This window comes from Coptis chinensis, chromosome 7 (assembly GCF_015680905.1).
Source record: "Coptis chinensis isolate HL-2020 chromosome 7, ASM1568090v1, whole genome shotgun sequence".
Classification (NCBI taxonomy): Eukaryota; Viridiplantae; Streptophyta; class Magnoliopsida; order Ranunculales; family Ranunculaceae; genus Coptis; species Coptis chinensis.
In genome coordinates, this window is record NC_141462.1 from 42787974 (window position 1) to 42809224 (window position 21251).

Below are 21251 nucleotides of genomic sequence, written 5' to 3' on the forward strand. Positions count from 1 at the left end.
GATGAACCTAGCCTTTCATACCTTTTTCATTAGGCTTCATGGCTGGTGGTAGGTTTGCTGGTTCCCTCGTCTTCTCGTCTATCTCGATAACTTCAGCAGTCATTATTCCCTTTGCTTCAGGAAAGTATGGGATCTTCTAAATAAGTACTGGCCTTCTGACATTATTCCGAAGATCCTTGTGGTTCCTTTGAGTTTAAATGAGCATCCAGACAAATATATTTGGGCACATCATCAATCTGGTTCTTATACTATTCAAACAACTTATTCGGATATTTGGCATCGGGTTTTTCTAGATAGAGCAGTAACAACACTCCTTACTTCACATATATGGAAATCTAATTTTCCTTTTAAAATTAGATATTTCTTGTGGCAATGTTATTATGGTCTGATTCCCACATCTGAATTCCTAGCTTCTCATGGGTTCGTTGTTGATTCAAAATGTTTAAGAACATGTGTTTCTGAAATATAATGTTCTTTTGCTCGCTCGTAAGTTTGGATAGCTTCTCACTCACATGGACATCTTTTGAATGTTTAAGCGGAGTTCAAATATTGGTTAAATCACACTCTTAGGGTACTCATCACAGCTACTCATATTGATGATACTTCATTACTCCAATTTGGTCTTTCTCTGTGGAATATATGGCTAAGTCGTAATGCTGCTTGTTTCAACAATGTGATTACTCATACAGTTCAAGTGAAGGTAAGAATTGCAAATTTTCAAATTTCAGTAAATAAACAAACACCGAAAAAGAAAGAAAGAAACCAAACGAAGATGCAACAACAACATGGTAATCATAAACCAAACAGAAATCTAAGTTTAAAATTGAAAATCCTTACTTGTTCGATTCAAAAACTTTTCAATGTTGTAATCGATTGTTATCAAACTCGTTTGCATGCGGAAATGAATCTCCAATTTCAGTTCAATCCTCCAAATTTTTTAATCCCCAGAAATTATCCAAAGTTAGCGGACTTCTTGTAAGAAGCAACTCTTTCCTTCGTTGTAGAGACATATGACGAAGGGTTGGGTTCTTTTTTTGTTTTTTTATTTGATAATTACTAAAATAGCCTTTAGCCCATGCGTTAGAATTGAAATAAACGGGCGTAGAAATGGAAATAACGGACGTAGTTTTATTTTATTTTTTTCCACACATGTAAAAAGACAATTTTGATTTTTATTAAATTAGAGAAGACACCAAATTCAGGGTTATTTTAGTAAGAAGGCAAGTAATTATTTTTAAAGTAAGGACTATTTTAAAAAATTTGCTGACGTGGCTCATTGTGAGCATCTTGGAAGAACCGATATTAATGTAGGTAGGATTTGAGGTTAATAAAGTAGAGTACTAATATATTCACCCCCACGCACTAATATGCTCCCCCAAAAAATATAAGATTCTTATTATGCCCCTCTCGTCTACAACCGCTAGTCCACCACTACATTTCTCTTTTTCTTTGCCTTCGATTTATTTCTTTTCCACCACTATTATCGATCATTAATTCGCTCCTTAACTCAATACTCCCAATTACAACTTGGAAACTAATCAATTAAATTTATCCGTAAATACCTCGCCGCCAATGCAACATAAAATGATAAAATATCATGTTTTAAGAATATGTTCCTCTTAGAAACAACGTGCATAAATATATTTTGCGTATTGATTTATGACTTTTTCTTAATTCTTCAATGTACTAAATAATACCATACACAACTTAGAAAATGCAAATTCATAACCATCAATACAACTTAATATGGTAGATTTCAAGCAAAAAGCTCCAAATTTTTTTTATTGTCCGGTCAAGTTCTTCACGTACAAAGTTTATGCTACTATTGTTTTTTAATGTGAGCTAACAACTTTAATGAACTAACATAACATAATTGGTTTTAAGACTTTAAATTCCATAGCAATGTGTAAATATAAATATACAATCCAAACCGATTTTGCACGGTGCAGTTGATGATAGTACTGACGTCTTTATGGCTTGAAGATGAGAAATAGAAAAAACAGAAAGAGAAGTGGTGGTGTGATAGAAGGGCAAAATGGGTAATTTATAATTTTTGGGGGTGAGCTTATAAGGTCTATACGGTGAATATATTATCACCCATAAAGTACAAAGTATAGTTATTAATATTTTAGTCGAGTCAACTCAACTGGATCGAGTAAAAATCACCGAATTGAACCGATTTTTAAACTGAGTTATGTTTAGACCCCTGAGTTTACCAGTTTTTAATTTGAACCAGGTAGTTCAAACCAATGATGAAGCCGGTTTTATATTGAACCGGTCAAACATAAAAAAAATAACTCGGGAAGCGATGACTCTGGGTCAAACTGGTTGTTTCAAATGTGAACCGACTGAGTCCTAAAACCACGAATGAACTTATTATATCGTTATGTGTCGTTGAATCTATTTATGTATTTGCATATTTAGCAAAATCATATGCTTTTTTACTAAGAGCATTCCCAACTTGTTGCCTTCACATAGGCGCCATACATGACTATTTCCCCTCATAGTTACATTTTTGGTGAGAAGTTACTAGGGGTTGCCCAATGCAAATGTGACTTTAAAATTTAGACGGAATATTTTATTCCGTCTGAATATTAAAAATGAAAAAATATCGAAAAAAAACTCATCGGACAGAATGAAACATCTCGTCTGAAAGAAAAACAAAAATTGAAAAAAGTAAAAAAGACTCGCAGGACGGAATAAAATATCCCATCTAAAAAATAATCGACAAAAACAAGCGAGATGAAATAAAAGATTCCGTCCGAAGATCACAAATCGGTAACTATCTCAGTAGCGAGTGTTATATTTATTGTGAAAAACTATCCTCATTGTTAACTTTGCATTGAGCAATTGTTTTTGGCTTATAAGGGTGACGAGTTGTTATTTCCCTTCAAATGAGAATACTCTAACCATTACTTGATTTTAGGTTTGCCCAACTGAATTGAAGAAAGTAAGAGTTCACCCTTTTCCAAAAAGGACGAATCCTAATGTTAGCCTTGTAGGATAGCATAGCGAGACCATTTCAAACCACATAAATGAAATGCATGGCTATATATATACTGGTAGTTGCAATAGTTTTGTTATGTAGAATCTACCACATAATGCTCGCAGGGATCATGACTGGTCGGTGTAATACTGTAACGTGCCATGAATTCATGAAAATACCGCTAAAGAACGTACTGTATGTATAAGAATGGCATAGTTGGCGCATAGTAATGTTATAATGTTCTTAAACACCCTAATAGGCTAATATATGCTCAAATTAATTGACCGCTGGAATTTAATTTGTATACACTTGAAGGAATTGAACCACACTAGGAATTGTATGGTCCGCGCAGTATAAAGATGCGATATATATGGCGATATCGACACCTAACATCTCGAATATATGCACATCGAAATATAGTGCAAAAAATATTGCTTGAGGATTGGATAAATCATATAAATAAATTCATTCCAATTCCTTGATTCTCAATAGATATTGCAATATTTTGCAGTACTTTGTAACAATGTTTTGAAAACCGAACCGGTAATCGAAACGATTTTTGTTAAAATGGTTCAACCAGGTTCAATCATAGTTCGATTCGGTCGTACCGATTGATGTTTATATAGCAATTTTTTTAATAATTACAATAATAAAATGAATAAATACATGTTTTAATTCAATATTAATTGGTATTATATATCAAAATAAATTTCTTATACAAGAAATACATAGTAGTATGTTGGTTTGGAGTTTAGATTTTCTTGTTTAGGTGTTAGGTTCAACTCTCCACATTATCAATTTAAAAATAATAATAATAAATAATAAATTATATAAGGGTGATCCGGTTTAGAATTGAACCGGTTCACCGGTTGAACCGGTTCAACCACGGTTTAAACTTAGACCGAGAGTCCAACCATAAACTCAAATTTTAATTGAACCGAACCGAAAATTTACCGGTTCCGATCGGACCCCAGTTCAACCACCGGTCCAGTCCGATTTTCTAAACACTGCTTTATAATACCTAGGGCTGGAAATGGTGCGGGTTTTGTCCGAATAAGAAAATGGGTCGGATATGGATTATCCATTTTTAATTCGGATTCAAATATGGTTTTACTCTAAACGGTTCGGATCCTCCTAGATCCGAATCCAAAATATAAAATTTTGTTAATATATCTTCCAAATAATAATAGGTCTCTCTTATTTGTAGACACGTGGGTGATTGAGAACTTGTGGTTCGCAATTCGGGTCGGGTCGGGTCGGATCCGATTATCCCATTTACATAAATGGTTCGGATATGGTATGCCATTTTGGATCCATTCGGGTCATGGATCCGGGATCTGGTTTTATATTGAAAAAATGGATCTGGGCATGGATATAGTCTGATCCGACCCGAACCCGCTCCATTTCCAGCCCTAATAATACCCACATTACACAATGACCCAGTATGTCAACATTTAGCTGAACTTGTTAGGGTGCATCGATCTAACTCATCCTCGAGGTTGTCCGTTCAACTCCACCCTTTTGGGAGCACATGTTTGGCTACGTCTATTTCATACAGGGGCAGATCTAAAGCACCCACATATCTTTCTAAGAAAAAAAAAAACCCACTATGATAATTGATTTCTTATTTTCATAAAGTAGCATCCCTCCTCACCTAAAATTCTGATTCCATCCACGCGGGTGTGGGTGCTTGCCTATAGAATTTAGGCTGGTTGCAGCAGCTTGAACTCCACCCGGTTGTGGGTGATTGCTAGGGGTGGGCAATGGGCCGGGTCGGAATAGTCCGGCCCTAAACATTTAAAGCTTTTAAAATATTAAGGTTGGGTCGGTCCAGCTCTAAAGTCAGTATAAAATCGGATCGGGCCGGGTCACAAGTTTAAATCTCAAATCCTGATCTTATCCTAAGTTATCTTTAAAGGCATTAGGGTCGGGCTTTAGAGTCACACCTATATATTTTATTCTTTTTACTACATCAGTTTAGACTAGTGTTTATTGTTTTTCATAGTTGCTAAGTTGACAAGTTTTTGTTATATACGACAAGTTATTGGAAGTATCCTAGAGTGTAAGTGGTAAATTATAAAAGACAATGTTATTTTAATTAAAACTATTTAATAAAGAGTTGAACAATTATAATATGTGTATTTATAGTGAAAGTGTAAAACTATAACTAGGACTCGGTTAAGCTCGGGCTAATGAGGGCTGAAGTAGGGTTAGACATATATTTCAGAATTTTAACTCTAGTCCTACCCTAGAAAGCATTAGGACCGGGCTAGCCTTGTCCTAAACTATGTGAAGGCTTTATAGGATTTAAAATCGGATCGGTCAGGGCCGGGTTAGGTTCGTTAGGGCCAAATTCCTACCCCTGGTGCTTGCCTATAGAATTTAGACTGGTGAAGTGAAAAAATCATCTTATATATAGCTAAAATATGTGTAGTACCTTAGAGGTATTAGAAATCGATATATGATAAAATTTCAGCACAATATTGCAATACAATGATAAAACTGGTGTAGAGTTAGAGGCTCCCAAATTGCAGCATCGTGAGCGGCACAAATGAAACCATTACATAGTCTGACGTACTATTTATGGTGCACTGTTAGCTTGACTAGACTATCGTCACTTTAGGGTACAAAATTTAAGAAGTTGGAGAGTTAGGGGTTAGCGTAGCGTACATAATAATACCTGCACCACACAGTGTGAAGCCGTGAAATACTGAATACCCTCCCCAGTGGACACTGTTCAACTTTCAGAAAAAGCTGATCAACTTCTGATGGCTCTCAAGTAACTGTAAGCATTTCACTTCCCCCTGAGAATCCCCCAAATTATTACCAAACAAATATAAATTCCATAAAAATGAACTGAGCAACCTTGAAATCTACATTCTTGTGACACCCACTGTCACAGAGTGAGAGCTACTGAGTTTAAATCTTACTATTTCTGACCGGCTTTTTCATTGGTATTCGGTCTCCAAAATAAAGACTCCCCTGCACAAACAAGCAAAAGATCTGGCGGTGTTTTCTAAATTTCTAGCCAAAGCAACCTATTCGGCCCCGGGTAGACCGGCAATTCAGGTACTTATCAGCTCATGACGTCATGTCCTGATAGACCAGTTTTCAAGCCAATAGAGTTCTGACACGTACGGTATTCTGAACTCTCTTTGGTCCCACGTGGGCCTGATTCTCGTACCATAAGGGTATTTTAGCCCAACATATTACCTGGTTGAGGTTTAGTTTATGACCACGTAGAAAAAAGTTGATTCATCATTTTATCCAGCGGTACTTCCCTCTCCTACCTTTCAAATCACAGTGGCATATTGTGATTTTCAGGTTTGATCAATGGGTAGAAATGGAACGAAGATTGTTCTTTTTAAAGTGGTGAACAATGTTTTGGACTTTTATAAACAGGTCACAGCAGAGAAAGGGAGCCAAATTTTTTTCTGTAGGAAAGAAAAAGAGACAAGATAGTGTCTGTGTGTAAGAAAAGAACTTGGTTGATGTTTCGCTTTCACTATACGAGATTATTTTCTAGCTACCTTATATATATATATATCTTTAACGGCGTTAAAAGAACAAAATGAAGATAAAGCTTATAAGCTAGACGAGTATATACCTTTTTCGAGCTCTACTTGATATTTTTTGTTACTTACAATTATTGGTGTAAGATAATTGTCTACTGCGTTTCTTTCATCTGATGTTGAAGCTATGACAATTGATGTTGAAGAGTGATCTTTGCTTTAAGTTTTTTCATGGAGTTTTGATTGACAGGTATGATCATAATTATGAAACTAACAAGTTGTATGTACGTTAAACGAGGTTTTCCATATTAGGTTTTCCTAGCTTATTTCAGATCTTATTAACTACCTGAACTTCTTGTAGCACCACATGTTTCGTTGTTGTTTGGATTGTTGTTGTAATATATTGTAAACTTTGAAGATAGATCTAGCTAGTAGTATAAGGCCCAGGCCAGTTTTATGAGCTTTAATACTCGGGATCTTATATAAACACGAAGGGTGGGTCATTTTCACTTTTTTCAATTGCTTAAAGAAAGGTTGTACAAACTACAAAATGGTTAATTAATTGGTTGATCTCAAAGGATGAGTTGTATTTCCAGTGAACTTTTGCAAATTTCTAACTGGATCATAAGTTACTTTCTTTCTTATGTGAGTGTATGTGTATGGATGTGTGTTTGTTAGCGAGTTTCAATCAATGTTGAACTTCTAACCGTATGATAAATTTGGGAGAGAGTTAATGAGAGTGAGCTGGTTTAGTAGATGGTTTGAAACTTCAAAAGAGAGAACTACTGTTCACTTGTAAGCAACCAATACAGAAACGTAAGAGAGAGAGAGAGAGCTAGAGACAGTTCTTTTACACCATTAATGTAATCGCTCTGGAGATTCTTTGATCTTCTTACCTACATGAAAAATAAAGAATAACAAACTCGTGTGATCTTTCCTTCTATTGGCATTACTCTCTTTTTTCAGTCTTTATTATGTTGTTTTTATTCTTCTTCATGCAGTACATGTTTCTGTTTACCAATAAAAATTTAAGTGTATTTATGCAAATCAACTGAATGTGTTTGCAGGAAAATCTCTACCAGGATTGTTGTTAAAGGTTTGGCATGTACGTTAATCGGTAACAGCGCATGAGATTATTACATTTGGAGGCAGTGGATTTCTACAATTTTTCGAGAATTTTTAGAGCCAATGTCTGAAAGGTTTCACTCGGGATATCTAAACTCAGCAACTAGTTTTGAGAATTCAGTGGTGGAGGATATAAACATCTTCAGGCCTGAATCACATGTAGCGCAACAAAGACGCCGTGATAAGTTAAGAAATAATCAACAAATTGTATCGACAACCGACCATTTACAAGATATTCACAATCATTTGTTACAATTCCCCAATCATTGTAGAGTTAACGCTGATCCCGCAACTCTCACTGGGGAAAGAAACTCTGATTTAGTGTATGACACGGCGATGTTTTCCTCAGAAATGCTTAATTTTCCAATGCCACGACACCCTTTGTACGCTCGTTTTAAGGATAGTGTTTGTTCCCAAGAGACAGGTGGTGATCATCAATCTGGTAGGCTCGTTGGGCTCGACGATGCTTCACTTGGTAGTTCATCTCATGTAGTTTCATCTCGCTTAGCACCTTCGGCTAGAGTTCCACACTATACTGGTTACTGGAAAGGCGTTGGGCCGGCACAACAAAGTAGCGACTGGATTGTTAATTATGTTAGTCAAGCAGGTGAAAATGCATGTAGCCAAAACCCTCTGTTAGTTGGTGAGTGCTTGCCTTCTACTATGAAAGAACCCAATCTTTCTTCATCGTCAAATTATATGAAGTCTGGTTGCAATGCTTACCAAGATGTTAATATGGCCAGTGCATCCACCAGTCAAGTGTATCAAAAGCAATGTGGGGATTTGAACTTCAATTCTACGTTACACAATGCCCTTCAAACAGATAATCCTAGAAACTTGGGAAGTCAAGGGTGTGAAATGGCTCGTCTTGTTCAGCAGAACATGAGAGGAGCTGGTAATTCTTCATGGCTTGATGGTGAAAGTGATTCGGATATACGTCCAACTTATGAAAATGTTGTCCATGCTTCACGACTGTGTGATCCAGATCGCTCGATGTATAGGTCGGTGGAAGGAGGAAGTGGTAAACTGGGAATGGGGACAAACAAGAGTAGATTGGATGGGGATAATTTTGTGGGTGATCCTTCTTCAAGGGGTTTATCACTATCACTTTCTTCACATCCATCTCCAACAGTCACTGTCGCTCATTTTGGAGAAAATTTTGAGTCTGAAAATTTACTCTCTAGGAGTGGTGTCATTTTCAATGGGCTTCAAGATTCAAAGTCTAATAACTCTGGACAGTTGTACTCATATTCAAAAGCTTCAGTTATTTGTAATGGAGAAGGAAATTCGGTTCAAGGGGGTGTGGCTTCTTCTGCCTACACTCGCCGAAACATTGGTCCTCTTGGTCCTTTTACTGGGTATGCAACCATTTTGAAGAATTCAAAATTCTTGAAGCCTGCTCAGCAGCTTTTAGATGAAATTTGTCTTGTAAATGGTTCCAAGCATAAAAAAATGTCTGAGTTATCTGAGACCGGCTCTAGGGAAATGAGTATTTCATCTAATGCCATTAATCTTGAAGATGATGCATGTGGTAAGGGTGGCACTTCAGGTTTCTCATCTACTTCATTTAACAGCTCTAACGAAGCTGTAGGTGAGGGTGGATCAGGAACTGGATCTTCTCAACCTCATCGTCCCAGAATCCAGCAAAAGAAGGCAAAGTTGTTGTTCATGCAAGAAGAGGTAATTTTGTACAATTTCATCTGCTAAAGAGTTTGCTAGTCCATTCATAATTTATTGTTGGTTATTATAATTAGTAATATATTTCTCAGTGTTCCTTATTTATACCTGATTTCCTCAATGCTTTCTAACTCACTTAATTGCTTGACCTGTGTGTGTGTTGCTGTCCACATCTTTTATTCTTTTGTTTGACTATTGGGTTGTTTCTTTTACATTACATTAGTTCCAATTATTCTACTTCTTACTAATTAAGTTGTATATAATTTCTTTTTGCTAGACTAGTGCATTCTTGATTACTAAATACTTTTAATGCGGTTCTATGTTTTCAGCTTGTTGCGAGTCATGTTATCTCTTAGAAATGTGACCTTCCTTCGTAGTAAGGAATACGAGTGTAAGCTGAAACTAGTAGATATGATTTAGGTGATTTTTAGTGTTACGCTACTGTTACCATTAAATGAAACTTCCAAGGATTAAAGAGCTACCGTTTTTCCTGTGAAGTATTGGAAATATCATTGTGCATTTCCAACATGCTAGCTTCATTGCGTGAAAAAGAAACAAAATAGAGAAAGCTCAGCTCAGATGGGCAATTCTTTATAAGCCGCATACTCATCACTTCCATATATTTCTTCCGCCCCCCTTTTGTTTTGGCCTTTTTAAGAGAATATACTATTTGCACAACACATACACATGAGAAAAATTTCCATGGTTACATCTAATTCCCAACCCAATACGTTGTATGAGATATCGTATTTGTCGTAACAACCTCTTGTGAGATCATCATATTTATAGTTGAAGTTTCTTTCGGTAGCTTTTTATACTATCACATAGTAGACAACCTCGACATCAGTTGATCTCCCTGAGACATTCATCTTATGATCTCCCTGCATAAGTGGATTCTCAATATCTCCATTACAATTATTGTCCTTGTCAAGGCCCTTAGTAATTTTACCGTAGGAGAATTCTGATGGATTGTGGTCAGTGCAGTATCATTGTCCTTCAGCAATCAAGCATGGATACAATGTTCAATCCTAGTTCTGGGGATTTTTAACACCGTCATCATCTTGGGTTTCTTTTGGGAGATCTTCACCTTTATATTCCTGCAGAACTTCTACCATAACATGTTCGTTACTTTCTTTTGGAACGAACATAAAATAACGTAAAGAGACTCACTAGCGCAAGGGAATAATAACCTTGTTTATAATCTGAAGCCAAACAGAATAGCGATTATTCTGTAGACTAGTAATAACAGAGAAATAATAGAGAACACAAGAGATTTGCCCTAAACACAGAGAAAAACGTTTAATGTCTGTAAAGTTTAATAAAATCAAGAATAATCTAATATTAGCCCACAAGCTGGATTTTATAGCTGTAAAACCTTTTAAATCTGAATATTATTCCTACTAAACTTAACTAGATAATTATTAAACTTAACTAGATAATAACAGAAGTAATCTACCAAAAATGACATATGACTGGGTAGGCACAACCGGTATGTGTTATCATTGATCTTCTGTAGTACCTCACAGGGTCCAATCTTCCTCTCTTTAAGCTTATTATACTCTCCAACAGGAAAACGGTCATGAGTTAATACCGCCCAAACAAAATCAACAACATCAAAGAGTACCTGACGACGATGACTGTTGACTCGAAGCTTGTACTTGACATTGTTCTCATGAATGGTCAGTTTCACCTGCTCATGGATACCCCGAAGATGTTCTGCCATTTCATCTGCCTTAGGATTCAAAATTCAAACGACCTATACGTGGAATAGGGGCTGCTAAGTCCAGCACCTCAGATGGGTTCTGACCAACGACAATCTCAAATGGATTCAGTCCTGTGGTTCTGTTCTTCGATCTGTTATAAGTAAATTCAGCTTGCAGTAACGCCAGATCCCACTGCTTCGGTTTAGTTCCTGCCAAGCACCTTAAAAGGTTGCCCAAACTTCGGTTCACCACCTCAGTCTGACCGTCCGTTTGTGGGTGCTGAAATTCAACTGGGTACCCAGTTTACTCCATAGACTTCTCCACAAATGACTTATGAACTTGGTGTCACGATCAGAAGTAATTGATCGAGGAACACCATGTAAACGCACAATCTCCTTAAAGTAAAGATGAGCGATCCGGCCAACATCCATTGTCTTCTTGCAAGGTACAAAATGGGCCATCTTGGAGAATCTGTCAACCACAACTAAAATAGAATCTGAAGACTGTTGGGTACGGGGTAAACCCAACACAAAGTCCATACTGACATCGAGCCATGGGGTTTCAGGAACAGGTAAAGGAGTGTACAAACCCGCATTAGTGAGAACTCCCTTGGACTGTTGACACATAACAACGATCCACATAATGAGCCACGTCACTAGATAGTTTGGGCCAATAAAAGTCAGAAGAGATCAGGGCCAATGTCTTATCTCGCCCAAAGTGACTTGTTATGAAGCTCACTGATAATCTGCTGCCTTAGGGAACAATCTGGAATGCACAACTGTAGACCACAAAACAGATAACCATTATGCACAATAAAATCATGACGTTGACTGTCAGTTTCCTCCTGAATTATCCTCCGGAAGAAAGGATCTACTTCATACATATCAGTGAAGGCCTCAAATCCTGCAACGCTAGTGCGCATGGTGGTGAGGAGTGACGTACGACGACTCAGGGCATTGGTGACTTTGTTCAAGGTGCTTGCTTGGTGCCTCAGTGAGAATGTGAACTTTACGCCACCCACTTAGCATGCCGTTGATTCAAGTTGTACTGGCCATTTATATACTTCAGGGCCTCATGGTCAGTGAGAAGAATGAACTCCCTCTGTATTTGGTAGTGTCGCCAATGCTTCAGGGACTGAATTATGGCATAGAATTCCAGATCATAGGTGGAGTAATTTTTCTTTGATCCTGATAGCTTCTCACTGAAAAAAGCTATGAGTTGCCCTTCCTGACTCAAAACACTACCAATGCCAATTCCAGACGCATCACAATTCATCTCAAACATTTTTTCAAAATCGGGAAGTGCCAACATTGGTGCCTCTGTCATCTTTCGCTTGACCAGTTGAAAACTCATCTCAGCATCCTCAGACCACTTGAAATCACGACCCTTGAGGCACTATGTGATAGGAGCAATCAAAGAGCTGAAATTTTGGATGAACCGACGGTAGAAAGATGCCAATCCATGGAAACTTCGCATATCATGCAAGGTCTTTGGCGTGGGCCACTCTAAGATCGCGTCTATTTTTGACTGATCTGCATGAACACTATCAGTTGACACAATAAAACCAAGGAAGGTTACAGAAGTAGTGAAGAAAGAACACTTATTCGGATTGGCGAACAGGCATTGCGTTCTCAGCATATCAAAAACAGTACGGAGGTGATCAAAGTGTGATGCCCATGTCGGGCTATAAATGAGAATATTGTCATAGTAGACTACAACGAATTTCCCCATGAAAGGTCGTAAAACTTGATGCATAAACCACATAAATGTGTTGGGCGCATTGGACAGCCCTAAAGGCATTACCATCCACTCATACAACCCATGGTGCATCTTAAATGTTGTCTTCCACTCATCTCCAGGTCTGATTCGAACTTGGAAGTATCCATTTTTAAGGTCAAGTTTTGAGAAGACCTTAACACCGGACAACTGATCTAACAAATCATCTAGGCGGGGAATTGGGAACTTGTATTTCATTGTGATCCTGTTGATTGCTCTACGATCAACACACATACGCCAAGAACCATCTTTCTTCGGTACTAGCAGGGCAGGGACTGCACATGGGCTCATACTCTCACGAATGAAACCTCGTTCTAACAGCTCTACCACCTGTCATTGCAACTCTTCAGTGTCGTTAGGACTAAGGCGATACGCCGGTCGATTAGGCAGACTCGAGCCAGGAACAAGGTTGATCTGATGCTGAATATCCCACATAGGTGGTAGCCTAGTGGGAAGGTCTTCTGGCATCATGTCAGAAAACTCGGCTAGTAGCTGTTGCACTTCTGTTGGTAAATCGAATTCACATTGCTAGCTGCACTAGTTCCACAAGACATTAGAGCATAGATTACACCTCCACGTTTAATCTCAACTAAAAACCGGGACATAGAAAGTAATGTAGTACTATAGGCTAACGGGGCAGGAATGGGTCCTTCCCGATGAGGTGCCAACACAATTTTCTTCCCTTTCATGCTGAGGGAATATGTATTTTTCCACCCATCATGAACAACACTGCGATCATACTGCCAAGGTCTCCTAAAAATACATGACATGCATCCATAGCTACAACATCACACTAAGCATTATCAAAATATTTCTTGCCAATCGAAAAAGAAATTAGACAACGCCTATCTACTGTTACCTCAGTGCATTTACTCAACCATGACAATTTGTATGGCTGGGGATGACGATCCGTCTTCAATTGTAATTTCTGGACAGTTTCTTCAGACACTACATTCTCACAACTACCACTGTCAATGATCATTTTGCAGATTTTATTGGCAACTGTGCAGGTTGTGTGGAAAATATTGGTTCTCAACCAATCATCTCCTGATTCACTCTTGGGGGTTAGTAAACTTTTATGAACGACCAGATTCTCACAGCCATCTCCATACAACACATCGTCTTCATCATTGTCATACTCAGGCTCTCTCATCTCCTTGGTGTCGTCTGCTATGTCTTCCTCAATTAATAGATTTTTACCCTTTTGAAAACTAGGAGGTTTCCAACAAGCATTCGATTCATGACCCTGTTCACCACATCTGAAACACCGAATAGTAGAACTAGGATTGCCTGTCGGTGGCTGCTGGGATGGACCAGGTTCTTGAGGGCGAATTGGTCGATTGCTTGGCTCCCCTCGGAATGGTGGTCGCCTGTTATGTTGTTTCTCTACAACAAGTGCACGCTGGTATGCCTAAAAAACGGTCCACATGGAGTGAAGGCTGAGGACATCCTGTAGGGTTTGGCGTAATCCCCCCAAATAATGTGCCACAGTCTGTTCGTCTGCGTCAGATAAATCATTACGGGCAATCAATTGATAGAATTCCTCTGTATATTCATCAACCGAACTTGCGCCTTGCCTCAACAAATGAAGTCGTTGGAACAAGGTTTGAGTGTAGCCAAAAGGAAGAAAGTGACCCTGCATACTCTTCATCTTCGCCCAATTAGTGTCGTGACCGCTTTAACTGTTCCCACCACGCAGATGCTCTGCCCTTGAGTTTGATGGCGACCAATTTCACTTTGAAACGATTTGGAACTTCCTTATAATCAAAGATTCAAAGATACGCTCTAGTTCATTCAACCAATCGATGAATCCTTCGGCAGCTAATGTACTCGAAAACTCAGGCAGATCTATTATGAAATCCCTACTATGGTCAACTCGGAAGCGAGCCTCATTGTGATATGGGTTTTCAAAACTGGAATCGGAATCGAAATCGTGATCTTTGATCTCACGATCACCAATATCCTGCGCCCTTAGACGCTGGGTTAACTCAGTAACTTGCCTCTGCAAATCTTCAATCATGATGTCTTGAATGTTACAATCACGGCGTTAGACTTCCTCGTTTGGAACTTGCCCACGACGACCACGACCAACAGCCATTGAAACTGATGAAATCTAACCTTAAGAAGATGAAAAAAGCGTCTGATACCAATTGAAGCCAAATAGAATAGCGATTATCTTGTAGATAGTAATAACAGAGAAATAACAGAGAAGAACACTAGATTTACCCTAAACACAGAAAAATGTCTCTAATGTCTATAAAGTTTAATAAAATCAAGAATAATCTAATATTAGCCCACAAGTCGGACTTTATAGCTGTAAAACCTTCTAAATCCAAATATTATTCCTACTAAACTTAACTAGATAATAACAGAAGCAATCTACCAAAAATCTAGCCCAAATCGAACTCAGATTTATTTCCGAAACGGTAAAAAAGAAAGAAAATCTAAAACAATGAATTTGGAAGGGAAAACAGTAGATTTTGACATCGAAAACGGCTACCACAGAACGTAGCTCAGTGGTGACAGCGTGTGCGCCACCGAGATCTTTCCGAATTGGGTCACATGCCTGATTCTGACAACTGTAGCCAAAGTTATGGCCAAAATACCAAAACACTTATTCCAATTAGGAAAAGATCACGATTACTTACCATCTTTGCGTTGATCCGCCAACTCATGATACTTCAGTGCCATTAACGTGCAATCTGTCAACTCAGCATCATCTGACTCAGATCCTCCTGCATCATAATCTTTTTATGTCAAAGACACAAGAAGGTTTCATTCTGCTTTCAATACCTTGTCATTGCATTTAAGTAAATGTTTCTAAAATAACAGACAACGTGAGTTTATTCTCAGAGGGTGGGCATTAGGACTTCGCTGAGGGCTCAAGTTGTTTACATGTTTTGCTAAAGTGTAACTTTTATAGATAGCAAGCGTTGCAACTTACAAATAAAAGTTTACATTCTTCAACTATCTAGAAGTGAAAGAGTATCCGTTGATTTCCATGCAATGGAATGCCGGATATATTAAAAAATGTTCTTTTGAAATTATGGTTTGAGGCTATTTTACGTGGTTTTATTATGTTGTTGCAAGAAAATTGAACTGTGTATTTTACAAAATCTTTATGACTTGCCTTAAAAAAGTTGTCAATGCATTTGTCCCTACTTGCTTCTGCACCTCTATCTGGGATATTTGACTAAAGCATAGATAAGCTTATCAGCAGCCAAGGAAATTTCAGCTGAAGGTTCCCACCGCTACCTTTTAATTGCTATTCCAGACAAATCTTATAACCAATACTTGCAGTCGGCCCCTCTTGAGGTTGAAATGTTCAGCCAACTTTTAAGGTGTTGCAATCTTTCCATTTACATCTCAAGTGGCCTGGACCATTTTATTATTTAACCAGCTAATATGAGTTTTGTATGATTAGGTACTAAACTTGGAGTAGAACTCAATTATGGTAAAACTGACTTTGCAATTTCTTTTACCTTTCTTCCATTTGCATTTATAGTACTAATTATTCTATTTAATTGCTTTATACAGACTTGTTCATGAAGGCAATTTGAACTCTTATTATCCAACTGGTTTTGTGGTTAAAGCTTTCTGCTGATGCATGCGTTTTAACATTTCATGTGCGAATTTGTAGCATCCCACACGTGTTTTAATCTTCTGAATCTGATCAATATGTTATTACTCGCCATCTTTGCATAAAAGGTTTGCAGAAGATACAAACTATACCATCAGCAGATGCAAATGGCAGTGTCATCCTTTGAATCAGTAGTAGGGCTTAGTTCAGCCACACCTTACACCTCCTTGGCTTTGAAGACGGTCTCAAGGCACTTCCGAACCTTGAAGAATGCCATTTCAGACCAGCTCAGGAACATAAGCAAGGCCTTGGGAGAGGATTTATTGTCACCCAGCTCTGCAAATAGTAGTAAAGGTGACATGGACTTTTCAAGGTTCAGGTGCATTAATCAGAATCTTCAGAAACAAAAGGCTGGAGGAAATGACAGTCTAAGCTTCCTGGAGCCACAACAGCCCATCTGGAGACCCCAGAGAGGCCTTCCAGAACGTGCAGTTACTGTTCTCAGAGCCTGGTTGTTTGAACATTTCCTTCACCCGTAAGCTCTCTCTCTCTCTCTCTAACACACACACACAAAGAGAGAGAGAATCTGCTCTATTTATTCATGTTAACTTTGTAGTGTTTTGTTCTCAGGTATCCAACAGACACTGATAAGCATATGCTAGCTAGTCAAACAGGTTTATCTCGAAACCAGGTAAATCCCAAGCTTTTAACCTGCAAATGGTTTTGAAAGCAATAAGTAAACTTTCTCATTGCCTTCATGTGCTTTGTAGCTCGGATTGTCACCATTAATTCTTTTTCCATTAACTCTTTTTTGTGGGGTTGGGTAGCATTTAGGATCATGTGAAACCATTTGGGACCATGGTGTTAGATCCAGTTTGCCTTATGCTTTTGATGTGGCACGCCTTGGGGTTGGTTATTTTGGTTAAAAAGTGCTGGTTCAGAACTTTGGAGATACCCTGAAGTCCGCCCACATAATATACCACAAAGTGGCACACATGCTTTTACAAGCCTTATCATGAGTAACTTTGATAAGGCTTGTAACAGCATGTGAAGAGTTATATTAATGTCTTCTTCTGACTCTGCGTATTGCCGATAAGTGATGAATAACCTGTATTGAATGCACTATATGGGCCGTTGAAATTATGGGATTCCATATATCATAACTGGGTGTTACCTGCACAGGTCTCTAACTGGTTTATCAATGCGCGTGTGCGAGTCTGGAAGCCCATGGTTGAGGAGATGCACATGCTTGAAACCAATGGGTCTACAGAAATGGAACTAAATTCTATGAGGAATAATCAGAAGCTGGACACTGACATTGTTGGTAATATGAATGATTGTTCCTCTAGTAGGCAGAAGATAGATCAAATGTCTGATAAGCAACCGCGATGTTCATCAGCCAATGATGTACATTCTGAAGATGGAATGAATTTGGAAGAATGGTCAAAGGAGAAGCGATCTAGAATTGAATGTCACACCACAGGGGTTGATGGGGGATTAATGGGTTTTCTCCCATACCACCACAGTGGTCTTGGAGCTGTATCCCTTACATTAGGACTCAGGCACAGCACTGACCAACAACAGCAACAGCAACAGCAACAGCAACAGCGGGAGCATCAGCTAAGTAGGCATTATGGTGGTCATATGATTCACGATTTTGTTGGTTGATGGTTAAAATCTTTTCAAGGAAGCTTTTTATACATAAACTTTATGCTCAAAAAGTAGATGACGGGTTAATATATTATGATATGATTAGCACCTGAGATGAAGAGCGATAAAGGTGACCACGAGTCCACGATGAAGCAGCGAGGTTCATGATTTACTTGAAGAATGGGCAAAAGCTGCCAAGAAATGTATATTGGGTACATTATGACAGGTTGAGAGAAAGGTATTAGATTTGGTTCGGCTATATAAGCCAATGGAAATGGTGAAATCCTTTAAAGTAATTGGCAAAAGGTAATTTTGTGGAAACCCGTATTTTGAAAAGAAGCATCTGTTAATGAAATCGACCATGAAGTAACAAATGAAAGATTCGAAGAGATGCTACATAAATATTACATTGACTTTTTGTTTTTGTTTATGATGTTATTGGATATTGGTGAATATATTAGAATGATATATTTTTAAATGCGGCAATGAAACATGGAATTAATTTATAGTAGATGGCCAGAACCTTATGCAAAGAATCGTTTCCATGCCGTTATCGACAAATCCGAAAGAAAACTCTTTTTACTTGTCGTCAAAAAAGTGGGTTGTATAATGTGAAAAGTGCTTCAATGGTGTGTCCCCGATATGCACAGAGAACAACTCTTACTTCAACTATGGAGCACAAACTTCAAATTCTTCCAATGGCAAGTGGCTATGGATAAAGTTCCTACTGCCAATCTGCTAAATGAATGGGGACTGAATGTTCTTCTTCCTGAATGTAACTTATGTATGATGGTGGATGAAAGAGATAGTATAAGTATTTTGAAATAGTGGGGATTGTTGGAATTCTCCTTTTGGTATTTCAAATTATTTATGTGAGCTTGGTTGAGAAGATGAACAAGTGTGTTTTTTCTCTCTTTGTATTTTGTGTGATAGTCTTACATTGGTCGGTAAACTCTTGGAAACCAGTTTTGTAGTCCATATTATTGTTTTAGTCCCACATTGGTTAGTTAACTCTTTGTGAGTAACTTGAACCTTGTATAAAAGCTTGTAGTAATCAACCAAAGACAATCCATTAAGAAACCCAAAAACTTTTTTTTTCTCTTCTTCCTCCAGCCGCCAAAGAGAGAGTTGTGTTGTTGTTATAGAGAGTAGCCTATTATTGAACTGTATCTTAGGTCTACTTATGTTATTGAATCCTGTGAGTAGAGATGCCTGTGAAGCCTTTTACACCATCTGAGATAAGTGAAATATCTTCTTAAGGACAGTGTTTTCACACGCCTTGACAGTCAATTCTTTCTCTGTCCTTTTGTTCTATTCGATTATTTAACTCTTATTATAATAGATAGTACTTGATATATGAGAATTAATGGAACACATGAATGTGGAGGTCAGGTGGGTATACAGAGAAGCCAACTATGGTGCTGATGTGCTGGTTGGATTTGCTGCACAACTAGCAAGTGTTTGAATTGGGATTTGACAGACACACCTAACAATTCAAGTATTGTACCACGCAGGATGTTTTTTGGCAAATGGTTAAATATACTTTAGTATGGTTAGATCAACCTCCATATTTTAGGTAGATAATTAAATATAATATGAGGGAGATTTGTGCACATATGAAGATGTATATGTAGATGGTCTAATAGAGACATTAAGATAGTTAATATCAATCATACTCAAATCTTGGTTAGTAATTATAATATATTTAATGCATAATTTACTTGCCTTGTCTATTGAGTGTATGTGCTGTTAGACGATGATTATAATTATAATGTTGTGAGAATACATGTTAGTTGAAGTAACTTGTAGCTTATATCCAATATAGTATATGTTAAGGTTATGTATCATGCTAGCTTTGGGTATTAATCATCTCAGATTCACGTTGAACTTAAGACAGTTTATTTGTAAATCTTTACTAGTTGAATATATTAATGGGTTGAGCTAGGCCGTTTTAGATGTTGTGGTTGCATTTGAGGTCTTGTTGATAGAATTTTCTATCTCATAGGAACTCATGGAAGTAGAGGAGGTGGAGTCCTTAGTTGTTTTCCATATTCAGTGGCTAGATTTGTTTAATCTCGTATCAATTTAATGTGAGGGCCGGTTACAGTTAAAGTTTACTTTTTCTAAACCTATGATATAATATTAACCATGTTTGGCTGCATGAATTCATTCTTACCTTTGGCATGAAGCTTAACCATGTCATATCATTTTATGTAATGAGTATCGTTGTCTACGAGAGGAAAACAATATGTGAGATAATTAATATCTTTCTAAACCTATTTTAGTCAAGGAGATGTAATGTTGTGGATTATCTTGTTAGACAATTTCTTCCTAGGACTATTTTAGACAAGGAGATGTAACACTTGTGGATTGTCTTATTAGATATTATCCTCCTATGACTATATATAAATAGCCAAGGAGATGAACTAGTGCGTGGATTGTCTCACTATGAAAGTTGGAATGTTGAACGATGAAAAGAAGATTGATAATAACATTATCTTGGAGAAAACATTTTCATCTAATTCTTCCATTCCTTAAGATTCACTAGAATCTTTTGTGAATTTCCTTTCTTTTGTGAACATAATATGAGAATGTTTAATATGATCCATAATCATAAACTTGAGTAACACATGTTCTTGTCATAATAGAGCATATATTTGTTGTAGTTTTTTTTTTAGTGTTTGTGGTATAATGTGTTTTGCATGTGAGTTTGATTAGGTTGAGTAACCATTAAATTTTGGGGTTGTGACCCATCTGCATGACACTGTTTTACCATAGTTCACCTCATAAGATAATTGGAAAGACATTGATTTGCGAAGTATGGAAAGGTCTTGGGCCTATCCAAAAATGCTTCAAAGTGTGGGGGGTGTCTTGACAAGGCTATTGTGAATGAATCTAAAAGAAGTATTTTTGAGACCTAGAACTATCTAATAGATGTTCATTGGTAAAACTCATAATAGTGATGCTTGTTTTCAGTTGCCATGAGTGATAATAGTTTTGTAGATGCCACACTATTGTTGAATGTCTTATATCCTAATTTATTTGAGGTTGTATTTTCTGTGACATTGGCATTGAGTAGTTGTATGTTCACAATGAGCTACAATAAGAGAATCCCATAATTTATGAACAAGAAATTTGGAAGAATATCAATGAGTAAATCCACCATTCACGGTGATGATGTTTTCAAATTTCTTGAGGAAGATTCATTTACCTATAATGAAGTTGTCTGTTTATGAGTAGCG

The 21251-nt window shown here is 37.6% G+C and overlaps 1 protein-coding gene and 1 long non-coding RNA gene across 3 annotated transcripts; one reads left to right on the plus strand and one right to left on the minus strand.

Annotated features, from left to right (window-relative positions):
- Positions 1-5604: 5604 nt before the first annotated feature.
- On the minus strand, positions 5605-6288 carry LOC147487618 (uncharacterized). The gene is made up of 2 exons (XR_015201203.1): positions 5917-6288; positions 5605-5790 (listed from the first exon to the last, which is right to left on the minus strand). It is a non-coding gene; the product is annotated as an uncharacterized LOC147487618 (long non-coding RNA).
- A 262-nt stretch (positions 6289-6550) lies between these two features.
- Positions 6551-18520, plus strand: LOC147487619 (uncharacterized). Of its 2 annotated transcripts, none has more exons than XM_086571046.1 (5): positions 6551-6748; positions 7566-9303; positions 16488-16894; positions 16990-17050; positions 17542-18520. In XM_086571046.1, the coding sequence occupies exons 2-5, from the start codon at positions 7687-7689 to the stop codon at positions 18025-18027; spliced, it is 2571 nt and encodes an 856-aa protein (XP_086427172.1). In that variant the 5' UTR covers positions 6551-6748; positions 7566-7686; the 3' UTR covers positions 18028-18520. The 2 variants fall into 2 exon arrangements, with proteins under 2 accessions (XP_086427172.1, XP_086427173.1); XM_086571047.1 differs by lacking the exon at positions 6551-6748 and adding an exon at positions 6845-6993.
- The last annotated feature ends 2731 nt before the right edge of the window (positions 18521-21251 follow it).

Coding starts and splice junctions, on each gene's coding strand:
- LOC147487619 (XM_086571046.1), top strand. CDS start 7,687: ATGTCTGAAAGGTTTCACTCGGGATATCTAAACTCAGCAACTAGTTTT. Junction 9,304..16,487: donor TGTTGTTCATGCAAGAAGAG/GTAATTTTGTAC, acceptor TTTGCATAAAAG/GTTTGCAGAAGATACAAACT. Junction 16,895..16,989: donor TTTGAACATTTCCTTCACCC/GTAAGCTCTCTC, acceptor TTTTGTTCTCAG/GTATCCAACAGACACTGATA.